The sequence below is a fragment of the Microcaecilia unicolor genome, chromosome 4, assembly GCF_901765095.1.
Source record: "Microcaecilia unicolor chromosome 4, aMicUni1.1, whole genome shotgun sequence".
Lineage (NCBI taxonomy): Eukaryota > Metazoa > Chordata > Amphibia > Gymnophiona > Siphonopidae > Microcaecilia > Microcaecilia unicolor.
In genome coordinates this window covers 22,362,838-22,377,248 of record NC_044034.1, presented here as the reverse complement: position 1 = coordinate 22,377,248, position 14,411 = coordinate 22,362,838, and the positions used below count along the sequence as shown (strand labels likewise).

The 14,411-nt window shown below is 47.6% G+C and overlaps 1 protein-coding gene across 1 annotated transcript in view; it reads right to left on the bottom strand.

Annotated features, from left to right (window-relative positions):
* Window positions 1–2,126: 2,126 nt before the first annotated feature.
* ARHGEF17 (Rho guanine nucleotide exchange factor 17) overlaps window positions 2,127–14,411 on the bottom strand; it is a 555,625-nt gene continuing 543,340 nt past the window's right edge. The window contains exons 19-21 of the mRNA XM_030200028.1: window positions 11,741–11,915; window positions 9,089–9,346; window positions 2,127–3,328 (exon numbers count right to left, since the gene is read on the bottom strand). Coding sequence (XP_030055888.1) covers window positions 3,138–3,328; window positions 9,089–9,346; window positions 11,741–11,915 — 624 coding nt within the window. The 3' untranslated portion in view covers window positions 2,127–3,137. The remainder of the gene's footprint in view (window positions 3,329–9,088; window positions 9,347–11,740; window positions 11,916–14,411) is intronic.

Here is a 14,411-nt window from a genome sequence, read left to right as displayed (position 1 = left end):
AATCTTGACTGCCCCAACTTGACATTTCGTCCTTCAGATTGTAAGCTCCTTTGAGCAGGGACTGTCCTTCTTCGTTAAACTGTACAGCGCTGCGTAACCCTAGTAGCGCTTTAGAAATGTTAAGTAGTAGTAGTAGTAGCAGCTCTGTTCTCAGCTGTAGCGGTATAGTAAATGTGAAGAATAAGGTGTCTAATGTTTTCCTACGAATGGCCAGAATCAACCAGTCTTACAAACTAGGGTCAAGTGCCACAAGGCACAGGTGGCTGTAGAGCTGTTGCATGACCCGCAGAGAGACTGCACAGCACTCCTGCCTCCCTTTGACAAATTGCGCTTCCTGCAATGAGGATTTGAAATGGAAGCAACAGGATGCTGTTAAGTTCAAGATTCATGACAGGTTATAACCCTTATTTTGTTTTATCATACTCACTTTAATATTCCCTCTTGTTTGTCTGTCCTAATTAGATTGTAAGCTCTGTGGAGCAGGGACTGTCTCTTCATGTTCAAGTGTACAGCGCTGCGTACGTCTAGTAGCGCTTTAGAAATGATAAGTAGTAGTGTAGTAGCAGTTGAACCCATCCCTGCAGATATCGGGCCACATGGCTGCCCTGCATTAGTCACAAAAGTCAGAGTTGCCAGGCAACCAGGAGAAAGGTTCAAGGCCAGGCCTGGCCTTTTTGCATTCCTTTCCCAGTGCATGCTGGAACCCGTACTGTCCATTTCAAGAAGATGAAGTGGGGTTACAAAGACAACAGTGTACTGGGATATTTAAAAAAAAACAAAAAACCAGAACCTAGGACTAGCCAAAAGTCTCTTTATGAAAAGTAGGCCCAAGACAGCTCAGGTAGGAACCCAGAAAGTGCCATTCAACTTGCTCATTTCAGCCCTTTTCACCAGGACGTGCATCACTGTGATTTTATTTTTCACTTAGGGTACGCAGTGTTTAGGACAAGGCCACCACATGTCACACTGAGCCCCAGAGATTTCCTTCAGGGACTGGATACAAGCATTTTTCAACGTGTCACCTGGAGTGGAGGAGTGGCCTAGTGGTTAGGGTGTGGACTTTGGTCCTGGGGAACTGAGGAACTGAGTTCGATTCCCACTTCAGGCACAGGCAGCTCCTTGTGACTCTGGGCAAGTCACTTAAACCTCCATTGACCCATGTAAGCCGCATTGAGCCTGCCATGAGTAGGAAAGCGCGGGGTACAAATGTAACAACAAAAAAACCACATAGAAATGTGTTTATCTACATGTGATGGTATTATAACAGCAAATAATAAAATCCCAGCATGGAAGTGATTCATTCCATCTGAGGGTGCCAGAGGGCTCCTTAAACGGTCAGAGGTGGTCTTTAATGTGACTTTCAAATGTTCACCAGGCTGAACAGGGTCTGCGTGCACTCGTAGTGCATCGTACACTGGCAACATACACACGTAGCTTCAACAGTAAAAAAGGGGGACCCCCTAACTTCAGCTTCCTACCAGGATTCCGTGGATCACTCTTCAAACAATGTGACCCACAGACAACGGAATGTAGGGGCCACGGCCAGACCAATTAGAGAGCTTGGGGGGCAGGGCCAGAGATTGGTCCGTTTGGCCTCCGCCAACCAGAAAGGTGATCCACTGCCCCTGACGTTACTCAACAGGATCCCAACCTCCCCTTCTGTCCATCCCACCTTTGTTTGAAAAGCTCCCTCAAACATGCAGCCTTTTAAAGTTAAATGTATAACTTAAGTGCTCTGAAAGGTAACTCATAAAAACACAAAACCAGACATAAATACTGTACAAGGAAACGGAGCACAGAAGAATGGCATTTCCTCCTAATCCTACAGGAATAGCCGGCATTTGCTCAGGCCTGTGCAGTCTCGTAGGCATTGTGATGGCAGTGTGGTACTTAAACAGAGTGGCAAAGGCTTTTAGAAATCCTCACAGGATGCAAGATCCTCTGATCCTGACCATGAACTCTCTCGTTCTGCAATCCACCCGCACGCAGCACTTTTTCAGAGAGGAACCGCCCTTTCTACATTAGCGTGAGAGAATATATTCCTAGAAGTTTGTAATTATAGGCTCCTTGTAGGTTTTCATGTCTTCCTTGAAGCAATTCCCTGCAGCAAGCGATTAAAAGTTGCGCCCCAATTTCCTACTCATGACATTTTGGGCGAAGGACATTAACAACCATGGAACCAACACCTACCTCCCCCCACCCCCAAAGTGCGTAGATGCATCTCCAAGTCTGCTCTTGACACACTAAACTAACACAATCTGTGATATCTGTTCAAGTGATAATAATAAAAAAAAAAAAAAAACGCAACTTCAATAAAAATCAATCTCATAAACAAAACAAAAATACATTTTCCATTCACAATAAATAACATTAGAATTAAAAAAAAATAATAATAATAATGGTGAAGAAATCTATCTGAAATATGCGCAGATGGAAGCCGCAGAAAGGAAGTACCTTACTGCTTGTGGAGTATCTGAAATTGTGCGCTGGTGCAGAGCAATCCCGCAGTGGCTTCACAAATATGGCATTGATCCGCTCTTTTGGGCTTTCAGTTTGCTGATGAAAATGATTATCGGGATTTCGCTGGAGGAGGACACTGGACCCCGACAGGCACTTCCTGCATCCAACGACCACAAAGGAACAGCAGGTTCCATCTTTAAGAGGAACGAGTGTACATATCGTACCATCAAAGACATTTTTTTTTTAAATAGAAAAGCAACGTGCTATTTTTTCCAAGTCTTTCACCTGCTCCAATTGAATCCCGCAATCCCCCTCCTATTTCTGCACTGCTCCTGAATGCAAAATGCTGGGACACACACTGGGGGTGGGTGGGCCGTACATGAAACACGTGGCGATAAGCGCGGGCTGTGCGACAAGTTCGTTGTGTGTGTGTGTGTGTGCTTTTCTTTAACACCTATACACCTGTGCATTTCACAACATAGTTCTCTCTCTGTTTACAAGAGCTTCCCTTTGGTAGAAGCGTGGGTAGCCACAGACGCACATGTACACACACGCACAGATCCAAGATGGCGAGGCAACACGGCTGGACGTGAACCAGAATGAGTGGACCCCTGTGCGGGTAAGGTACTGAGCTGGCACTTCTCTTTGGAGGAATGCAACGCACTGCCGGGTCTCGGTCAAACCCTCCACAGGAGAAGGTGGTTGGTGCTGTCGTCCCTTCCCACGGTTTCGCTGCTGTTTGTAAGTCGGAAGTCCTCGTAACCGTCCCCTCCGCTGATTACCAGCATTTTCGATTTCGACTGTGCAGTAGTGGACGACCTGTGTCTTGTGGCATCTCTGGTTTCTACGTCAGATGGCTTCTCGTTACCTGAAAAAAAAAAAACATGCTGTTGAGGGGAAAAAAAAAAGTTCTTCACGACATTTAAAGGCTATTTTTAAGATCCTTTTGAATTTTAAGGAGCCTGGGTTCTTGCTTTATGACACTGTGGATTTACATTTGGATTTTAGTGTTAGTAGTGCCTGAGACATTTTACAAGACTGAATGTACTTATTTTATGGACCCCCTACATTTTGCACGAGCATGTTATGAGGGACATTCTAGATATGTCACCTTAAAAATCAGCGCTGTAAAACCACACGGTTAGAGTGATTCTATAAATTATGACTAAAGTTAGGCGTAGTCGCTCACGTGCCTTTGTTGCGACTAAACTTTAGGCACCTAAAACCAGGCCTAAATACCTGCGCCTAAGTTAGGCGCAGATCGGTTATATTCCATACTTGTGCACACAGTTTTTTGAAATGCCTACAACCCACCCATTCCATGCTCGTGGCCACTCTCCTTTTTGCCTGTGAACATTCAAATTTACGCACACCAAGTTATAGAATACACCTAGAAAGTTATGCATGGAAATTCTAATTAAAGCCAATTAGTGCCGCTAATTGGTTAAGCACCAATTATCAGCGCTGATTGGCTTATTAATCAATTACGTTATGCATGCATTTTGGCTGTGCACAACTTAAGGTGCCATATACAGAATTTGGGGGCAAGAGGGTAATTCAATAAATAGACAACTAGGCTTAGGTACCAAGAATGCACATAAATGACTGAATATCAGCATATCTCTCTATATAAAAGGCAACCCAACGTTCTATGAAGCCTCCAGCCGGAAGTGTGAAGGGGGCGAGATATCCGGTTTCCCTATGAGTGTCTGCCCCGCCCTCTCTGTAACACAGTCAGTGAAGGAAAACAGCAGAGCACGAAATCAAATCGCTGGCTCTGTAACAGTGAAGGACTCAGAGGGGGGAGGGGAGAGAGGCCAGAGGGCAGGGACACACACACTCCCACATGCACACAGAAGAAAACATTGCTAGCCCCCGTTTCATTTGCATCAGAAACGGGGCTTTTTTACTATCTCTCTATATAAAAGGCAACCCAACGTTCTATGAAGCCTCCAGCCGGAAGTGTGAAGGGGGCGAGATATCCGGTTTCCCTATGAGTGTCTGCCCCGCCCTCTCTGTAACACAGTCAGTGAAGGAAAACAGCAGAGCATGAAATCAAATCGCTGGCTCTGTACAGTGAAGGACTCAGAGGGGGGAGGGGAGAGAGGCCAGAGGGCAGGGACACACACACTCCCACATGCACACAGAAGAAAACATTGCTAGCCCCCGTTTCATTTGCATCAGAAACGGGGCTTTTTTACTATCTCTCTATATAAAAGGCAACCCAACGTTCTATGAAGCCTCCAGCCGGAAGTGTGAAGGGGGCGAGATATCCGGTTTCCCTATGAGTGTCTGCCCCGCCCTCTCTGTAACACAGTCAGTGAAGGAAAACAGCAGAGCACGAAATCAAATCGCTGGCTCTGTAACAGTGAAGGACTCAGAGGGGGGAGGGGAGAGAGGCCAGAGGGCAGGGACACACACACTCCCACATGCACACAGAAGAAAACATTGCTAGCCCCCGTTTCATTTGCATCAGAAACGGGGCTTTTTTACTATCTCTCTATATAAAAGGCAACCCAACGTTCTATGAAGCCTCCAGCCGGAAGTGTGAAGGGGGCGAGATATCCGGTTTCCCTATGAGTGTCTGCCCCGCCCTCTCTGTAACACAGTCAGTGAAGGAAAACAGCAGAGCACGAAATCAAATCGCTGGCTCTGTAACAGTGAAGGACTCAGAGGGGGGAGGGGAGAGAGGCCAGAGGGCAGGGACACACACACTCCCACATGCACACAGAAGAAAACATTGCTAGCCCCCGTTTCATTTGCATCAGAAACGGGGCTTTTTTACTAGTACATGCATAAATGCCAATATTCCAGCTTCATGCTACTCTATCAATGGCTCATAATTTGAAGATGGGTGGACCTATGGGCAGAGTCTGGGCAGGGTGCACAGTTACACACGTAAAGAGAACACTATAAATTATGTGTGCTTTTTTGCAATCTAGGCTTAAGTATTTATACCAGTTCCATAGCTGGAACTGGTGTAAATAAGTGGAAACGCCTAAAACATATGGCTGCATTTGCTCTGCTACGCAGGAATTCTACAAAGGAAAGACAGCATCTCTTTATAGAATTAATCTCTAAGGGGCACAGTTCTCAACATGGGCTACTGTTAAAACTTGTTCTTTTACCACTAATTTGTGCTATTTTTGCATAGGTTCCATTTTATGCAATAAGACCTATTTACAAAAAAAAAAAAAAAAAACGGGGTTAACAGTAAAATAACATATCTTAACAGTAGCCCACTTTGATATCTTCCCTCATTAATTAAAGACAAAAAATGTGTCTAGAAATGGAAATCACTGCTATATGTAATAACAGTGAGCCAAGGTATAGGGCAGTCAAGCCATTGTGACATCACTGATGAGGCTGGCTCTTAGGCATTGGTGGAATGAGGCATTATGACATCACAATATCAGCTCTGGTTACCTGAGACTCTTCACACTAAACGGGGAAGTTATCAACATGGACTACTGTAAAGACGTAACTTGTGCTATTTTAGCACAGGTCCTATTTTATGCAATGATACCTAGTTACTACTGACTGGGGTTAACAGTAAAATAACGGTCTTAACGGTAGCCAACATTGATCATTTCTCTCTTAAAGTAAAAAGAAATATCTCTAGAAATTGAAATCACTGCTATATGTAATAAAAGGAGACAAGCATAGGGCAGTTAAGCCATTGTGACATCACTGATGAAGTTGGCTCTTCAGCATTGGTGGAATAAGGCATTATGACATCACAATATCAGAAGTGAGCCAAGTATACAGCAATCAATCCATTGTGACCTCACTGATGAGGTTGGCTCTTAGGCATTGGTGGAATGAGGCATTATGACATCACAATATCAGCTCTGGTTACCAGAGAATGAAACTCTTCACATTAAGGGGGGAAGTTATCAATGTGGGCTACCGTTTAGACGTGTTATTTTACCACTAACTCATGTTATTTTAGTACAGGTCCCATTTTATGCCATGAGACCTGGTTACTAATAACTGGGTGTTAACAGTAAAATAAGACATCTTAACGGCTGCCCACATTGGTAACTTCTACCCTTAGTCCCTTAAAGGCCCTTTTACCAAACTGCGGTAAAATGTGGCCTTACTGCGTCCTTACACGGGTCATTCCCAGGTGCTAAGGCCATTTTTACTGCAGGGGTAAAATAGCAACATTTTCTATATTAATGGCCACATGCTAATTTTGTCATTCGCATGAGCCCCCACCGCCACCTATTTTGTAGACAGTAAGGGCTCACGCACTAATCAGTTATCATGCTGTGCTAACTGATTGGCACAGAACACACCTACTCTCCACCCCTGACCCATCCCCAAAACAAAAAAAAAATAAATTCTATTTTTTTAGCACATGGGCAGCGTGCACTGATCCTAAAACTATCACAGGACGCCTGACTGCACCCCACAGGAAGCCCTTTTTTTTTGCGGCTGTAAACGCGCATTAGTGCTTACCACCATTTAGTAAAAGAACTCCTTAAAATGTTTTAAAAAAAACAATAGTAAAATTACCATAATAAATTAAGAGGTCCTTTTACTAAGCGGCGGTAAGCACCGACGCATGCACTACTGCGGGGTGCACTCCAGGGCCGCCGAGAGACTGGGCCAGGCCCGGGACAAGGCCGCCCCCCCCCCCCCCCCCCCACCAGAGGTCGCTGGGCCCCCCTCCACCCGCCACCGGGCCCTCTCTCCACCCCTGGGCCCTCTGCACTGACCTTAAGCGTCTCACCTTCGAAAGTGCAGCAAGCAGCGACAGACCACTTCTTCCTTCTGTGTCCCGCCCTCGCGGAAGTTACATCAGGCGAGGGCGGGACACGGAAGGAAGGAGTGGTCTGCCGCTGCTTGCTGCGCTTTTGAAGGTGAGGCGCTTAAATTCAATGCCAGGGAGCGACAGAGGGCGGGCCGGCCAGACGTATTTTGTACATTCACCAATCAGCAGTCTTTTTAAAGGCTTGATTTGGTTCAGCTCCTCTTACTGGCGTTTACCACATACAGACTCCCGAGGCAGGCGTTTATCACCGAAACACGGTTCCGTGTCGAGTCTTACCTTCTACCAATAAAGAACATTTTTAGTCTTGCTTTTTTCGTCTCCTTGGAAGTGTCCTGTTGATCACGCTACTCTACTGTCTGCGTTCTCCCATAACGATAAAACACCCAAAAGACCCAAATAAAACAAACATTCACGGAAACATGAAGCAGAGATTTTCCAGTTGCCTATCCCTAGGTGGGTGATTCCCCCCCCGGCCCCCCCCCCCCCCCCCCCACTTTTTGATACTGGTGATTTCTCATCTATGTGTGGATACGGTTTCCTGCTTTTCCAGCTTCCCCTTTTCTTCCCCTGCTGATTTCCATCATGTCTATTAACATCTGCTGGTCTCTACGAACGCATCGACAGTGTTCTAAATGACTTCCCTGATGCAGGCAATTACTGAAAACATGTTCTGCTAATAATCGATTTACATGGAATTACATAAGCGATTTGTTGGGCACCCTACTGTTTGTATGTTTGAATACATAAGCTCTGTTGAGCAGGAACTCTCTTTTAAATGCTTCTGTACAGTGCTGAGGACATCTCGTAGTGCTACAGAAACGCTAAGTGATAGCAATAGAGATGTGAATTTAGGCGCTCAAATCTGGGCGCTGCATACAGAATCCGGAGGCATGTGTCCATACAAAATAGGCTCTCCCCTCGCATTACCAAGACACCTAAATAGAGGGGCCCAATTGCCCTTCTTAGAGTTCTTTCTATCTCTAAGCTCTCCATTCTATATCCTTTGAACAGTGGAGTGCCACAGTGGACAGTTATTGCCTCCAAGTTCTCTGGGGCTGGTGGTTGGGAGGCGGGGATAGAGCTGGGCAGACTTATACGGTCTGTGCCAGATCCAGTGGTTGGGAGGCGGGGCTGGTGGTTGGGAGGCGGGGATAGTGCTGGGCAGACTTATACGGTCTGTGCCCTGAAGAGCACAGGTACAAATCAAAGTAGGGTATACACAAAAAGTAGCACATATGAGTTGTCTTGTTGAGCAGACTGGATGGACCGTGCAGGTCTTTTTCTGCCATCATCTACTATGTTACTATGTAACTTGTTCCTTAGCCCATCAGCAACACTGGACCATTCTTTAGGAATCAGTGGCTTTTGCCCTGCGGACAATAAACAGTTACTGGCCTACGCTGACCCAAGAAAAATTGGGGTCAATATTCAGCACTATTTAACCGAGAAGGGGAGGCTCCTGCTGTAGAGCTGCCTTTTTAAATGTTGGAAGTAACCTGTTCCGAGGCAAAGGGAGCATGAAAACAAAGAGCCGACAGGCGCGCGGCACCCCCCCCCAGCGGCGTGCACCCGGGGTGGACCGCCCCCACCTTGGTATGCCACTGCACACGGGTGCTGGCTGGGTAAAACTTCCAGCAATTTGCAGTGTTCCACAGGCTGTGGAAGAAGCAAGAAATGGACTGCATGGTACACACCACAACCCTCACGGTTCCACAGCACCAAACTTACTGTACTTAAAATGAAAACTGCAGTTCAGGTAAGCACTTCATACCCTCTAGAACCACTCCACTCCACCCCAGCTCAATGGGGCTTTTGCTCAATCTTTACAATACTCCTGAATCTACCTACCTGGCTCCCTCGGCAATGGGAAAATGACATCAAAGCCATCTGGCAGTTCGATAGATGTGAGGAAGCGGACATGTCCTGTGTGGCCCTGAGACAACCCCACTGGAGTTAGTGGTGCCTTCAGAGAGCTGGCATTGGAGGCTATGGACAGTGTTAACACCACTCCTGCACTGGTTCCGATCCAGAGCAAGTCTTTGCAGGCCTGCAGGGCCGTGATTCGCAAACAGGCTGCTTTGTGCTGACGAATGATGGCATCGGAGCCTGAAGAACAAGGAAAGAGCATATAAGTGATGCACCCACAGGAAACATAATTTCACAACAAGCCTCTGTCTAACCGAGGAAGTTGCTCTCGCACATACAAAAATTGATACATTCTAAGTAGGCTACTCAACAAGGTCTCCATCTCTCCTTCCGAAACCTTATGACTATTCTGGGTCAATAGGATGGAAGGGAAATCAGATAGGAACTGAGAGAGATACATTCTAGGTAGGCTACTCAACAAGGTCTCCCTCTCTCCTTCCCCAACCTTATGACTATTTTGGGTAATTGGGATGGAAGGGAAATCAGATAGGAACTGAGAGGAGAGAGATACATTCTAGGTAGGCTACTCAACAAGGTCTCCCTCTCTCCTTCCCCAACCTTATGACTATTTTGGGTTATTGGGATGGAAGGGAAATCAGATAGGAACTGAGAGGAGAGAGATATATTCTAGGTAGGCTACTCAACAAGATCTCCCTCTCTCCTTCCCCAACCTTATGACTATTCTGGGCAATTGGGATGGAAGGGAAATCAGATAGGAACTGAGAGGAGAGAGACTGGTTTGTGCAGTCCAAAAGAGAGTGAAAGAAGTGGGGTGACCACCGCTATGTCTCCTTGATAAAGCCATACCAAGAGAGAAGGTGTCCCTTCCTCTGCAGCACCAGATCAGCAGCTGCCCCAGCAATGTGGGAACTCAGTCAGCAGCCACCACTGGCCTCTGCAAATACTTCTCCTCCACCTCCTGTGCTTCCTGGTTAAAAAGGAAATGCACTCCATGGGAGAAGAACAGCAGATGGGACAGGAAGTGCATGCTCAATGTGTCTCCCACCCTCTTGGCCTGCCACTACTTTGCCCTTAATACTGTGTACTCCAAGAAACTGAGAAGAATCTGAAGGGAGGAGGGAAAAGATGGGAAGGAACCTAGAAAGGGGGTAATAGAGAAACTGAGAAGGAAAGTGGAAGTTGGACAGTAAGAGGGGGAGAGGAACCTGTAGGTACAGCATGAAGAGAAGATGGAGAGGAACCTTAGGGAGAGGCATCAATGATAAGGAATTTTGGGAGAAGGGTACCGTTCAAGACTGTGCAAGTTGCAGGCCTGTTGCCAATAATTAAGTGTACTTCTACCCTTATTCTACTCTGTATTGCTCACTAGAAACTGTAGTCCCATCCCCGGAGACTTATCAGCTTCACTGGGATTACTTCTCTCTATATGCTACTATATATTCGTCCCAGAGTTGTATTCTCTTTTCCGGAACCTTATCAGCTTCCTTGCACCTACTGTTACTCTATTTTCCACTCTGTATATATTCCCGGAGTTGGTACTCTCCTCTCCGGAACCTGTAAGCCACACTGAGCCTACTGCTATGCGGGAAAATGTGGGATACAAATGTAATAAATAAATAAAATAAAAATAAATAAATCTGCCTTTCTTAGTGAAAATTATAGAAGCGATACCCGCAAGGTAATTGAATGGGGTCTTAGAAAACTACAATTTGTGGGCACAAACCCAATGAGGGTTTAAAAAATCATATAGCATCAAACCAGCAATATTAGTAGTATTGGGAACTTATACCACTGTTAGACAAAAGGGTGGAAAGGCTTAAGGAACATAAGCATCGCCATACTGGGGCAGACTGAAGGTCCATCAAGCCCAGTATCCTGTTTCCAACAGTGGCCAGTCCTGGTCAGAAGAACCTGGAAGGATCCCAAAAGAGTACAAACCAATTTATTCACAGACTTCAACTTGGTTGATCACGATCTCTTACTACAGAAATTAGCTTATTGGAGAATAATAGGAAAATGATTTGATTGGTTTGTAGATTTTTTAAAGTGTAGAATTTTTACAATGATCTAGCAGGGGAAAGATCTTACCCTTGGCTGCAGAATACAGTATCCCCCAATGCTCAAAAAGAAAAAACACAGTGAAGAATCACAGTCAACTTCCAGAACCAAGCAACCGGGGTCAACCTGTTCATGCTGGTTGACATAAAGATTGCTTGGTTCTGGAAGTTGACTGCGATTCCTCACTGTATTTTTCCTTCTTGATCTTCTCCTTGAGGTGTTTTGTCCTTCTCCTTCACCCTCTTGCTCTCTCCCCCAATGCTTCCCATTACGTCCTATATTAGACTCAACATCCATCCAGGTTCACTCTGTCATCAGCATAATAATCTATTATTATTATGTTGATGACATACATGGAGAAATTAGAGCAGAAGAAAAGACAAACATGAAGACATCCTACATCTGCTCACTTGTATCGTTATGAAATTCAGTTAAGGTCTGCTTTACCTGCAACGCCAGACTGGAAAAAAAAAACAGGCAGCAACCCCAAAATGCAGATTCCTTGCCGTCTGCACGCAAATGACAAGACACTACAACAAAAAAAAGTGCAGTTACCTGCCAACATCTTGTGAACTGGGGGAGCGATGTCCACTTCCGCCAGCTGCTCGTGGTTGGTGGCGTGGTAAAGCCTGACCTGCGCGCTGCTCTGCAGGGCCACCCAGATCCCCACGTAGGAACTCACCATACAGGTCACGCTGCGGTTGCTGTCTTGCCCGACGGGGAAGGAGTGCTGGTACAGAGGAAGGAATGGTTAAATCCCAGGATGTGCAGACTCCGAGCATAACACACTCATAAAGTCCTTAGCCTGCTTATTTTCGAATGAGATCGCCAGCCATCTTCCGACACAAATCGGGAGATGGCCGGTGATCTCCTGAACCCGGCCAAATCGATATACTCAAAAGCCGATTTTGGCCGGCGCCAACTGCTTTCCGTCGCGGAGCCGGCCAAACTTCAAGGGGGCGTTTCGGCAGGGTACGGAAGGCGGGACAGGGGCGTGGTTACAAGATGGCCGGCTTCGCCCGATGATGGAAAAAACAAAGCCGGCTCTGACGAGCATTTCACCGGTTTCACTTGGTCCCTTTTCTTTCAGGACCAAGCTTCAAAAAGGTGCCTCAACTGACCAGATGACCACCAGAGGGAATCGGTGATGACCTTCCCTTACTCCCCCAGTGGTCACCAACCCCCTCCCACCCTAAAAAAAATATATATATATATTTTTTTTGCCAGCCTGAAATGTCATACCCAGCTCCATGACAGCAGTATGCAGGTACCTGGAGCAGTTTTAGTGAGTATCACAGTGCACTTCAGGCAGGAGGACCCAGGCCCATCCCCCCCCTTACCTGTTACACTTGTGGTGGTAAATGTGAGCCCTCCAAAACGCACCACAAACCCACTGTACCCACATCTAGGTGCCCCCCTTCATCCCTAAGGGCTATGGTAGTGATGTGCAGTTGTGGGGAGTGGGTTTGGGGGGGGGGGGCTTGGGGGGCTCAGCACACAAGGTAAGGGAGCTACGCACCTGGGAGCTTTTTCTGAAGTCCACTGCAGTGCCCCTAGGGTGTCCGGTTGGTGTCCTGGCATGTCAGGGGGACCAGTGCACTACGAATGCTGGCTCCTCCCACAACAAAATGGTTTGGATTTGATTGTTTCTGAGATGGGCGTCCTCGGTTTCCATTATCGCCAAAAATCGTGGACGACCATCTCTAGGGACAACCATCTCTGAGGTCGACCTAAATGTGAAGATTTGGGCGTCCCCAACCATATTATCGAAACGAAAGATGGACACCCATCTTCTGCCCCTTCGCCGGGACGTCCTTAGAGATGGGCGCCCTTAGAGATGGTCGTTCCCGTTCGATTATGCCCCTCCACGTCTGCGGTGTAAGGTGGGGAACTTGGATCCATACCTTCTTGGAGTGCCCTCATCTTGATGAGCTTTGGCGGAAGGTTCTTGCTCTTTTGGGGCAATTGGTGGGCACTCGTATAGACTGGACTTACGATTTGTTAATGCTGGGCAGTTGGGAGGATCATTCTTGGGTCCCCACCATCAAAAAACGCATTGTTATGTGTGCCATCTTTACATTGCATAAACTTATTTTGCAACATTTGACTGATGAACTGCCCCCAACTTATCAACACTGGCAGCATCAGTTCCATCAGGTGGACCAATTTGAACTCTGGTATCTTTCTCATCTTGGCGATTGTGGAACAAACTACAGTCCCTTAAATCATCTGGTGTCCGGGATCCTGTTGACATAGTAACATAGTAGATGACGGCAGAAAAAGACCTGCACGGTCCATCCAGTCTGCCCAACAAGATAACTCATATGTGCTACTTTTTGTGTATACCCTACTTTGATTTGTACCTGTCCTCTTCAGGGCACAGACCGTATAAGTCTGCCCAGCACTATCCCCGCCTCCCAACCACCAGCCCCGCCTCCCACCACCGGCTGTGGCACAGACCGTATAAGTCTGCCCAGCACTATCCCCGCCTCCCAACCACCAGCCCCGCCTCCCACCACCAGCTCTGGCACAGACCGTATAAGTCTGCCCAGCACTATCCACGCCTCCCAACCACCAGTCCCGCCTCCCACCACCGGCTCTGGCACAGACCGTATAAGTCTGCCCAGCACTATCCCCGCCTCCCAACCACCAGCCCCGCCTCCCAACCACTGGCTCTGGCACAGACTGTATAAGTCTGCCCAGCACTATCCTCACCTCCCAACCACCAGCCCCGCCTCCCACCACCGGCTGTGGCACAGACCGTATAAGTCTGCCCAGCACTATCCCCGCCTCCCAACCACCAGCCCCGCCTCCCACCACCAGCTCTGGCACAGACCGTATAAGTCTGCCCAGCACTATCCACGCCTCCCAACCACCAGTCCCGCCTCCCACCACCGGCTCTGGCACAGACCGTATAAGTCTGCCCAGCACTATCCCCGCCTCCCAACCACCAGCCCCGCCTCCCACCACCAGCTCTGGCACAGACCGTATAAGTCTGCCCAGCACTATCCCCGCCTCCCAACCATCAGTCCCGCCTCCCACCACCGGCTCTGGCACAGACCGTATAAGTCTGCCCAGCACTATCCCCGCCTCCCAACCACCAGCCCCGCCTCCCACCACCGGCTGTGGCACAGACCGTATAAGTCTGCCCAGCACTATCCCCGCCTCCAAACCACCAGCCCCGCCTCCCACCACCAGCTCTGGCACAGACCGTATAAGTCTGCCC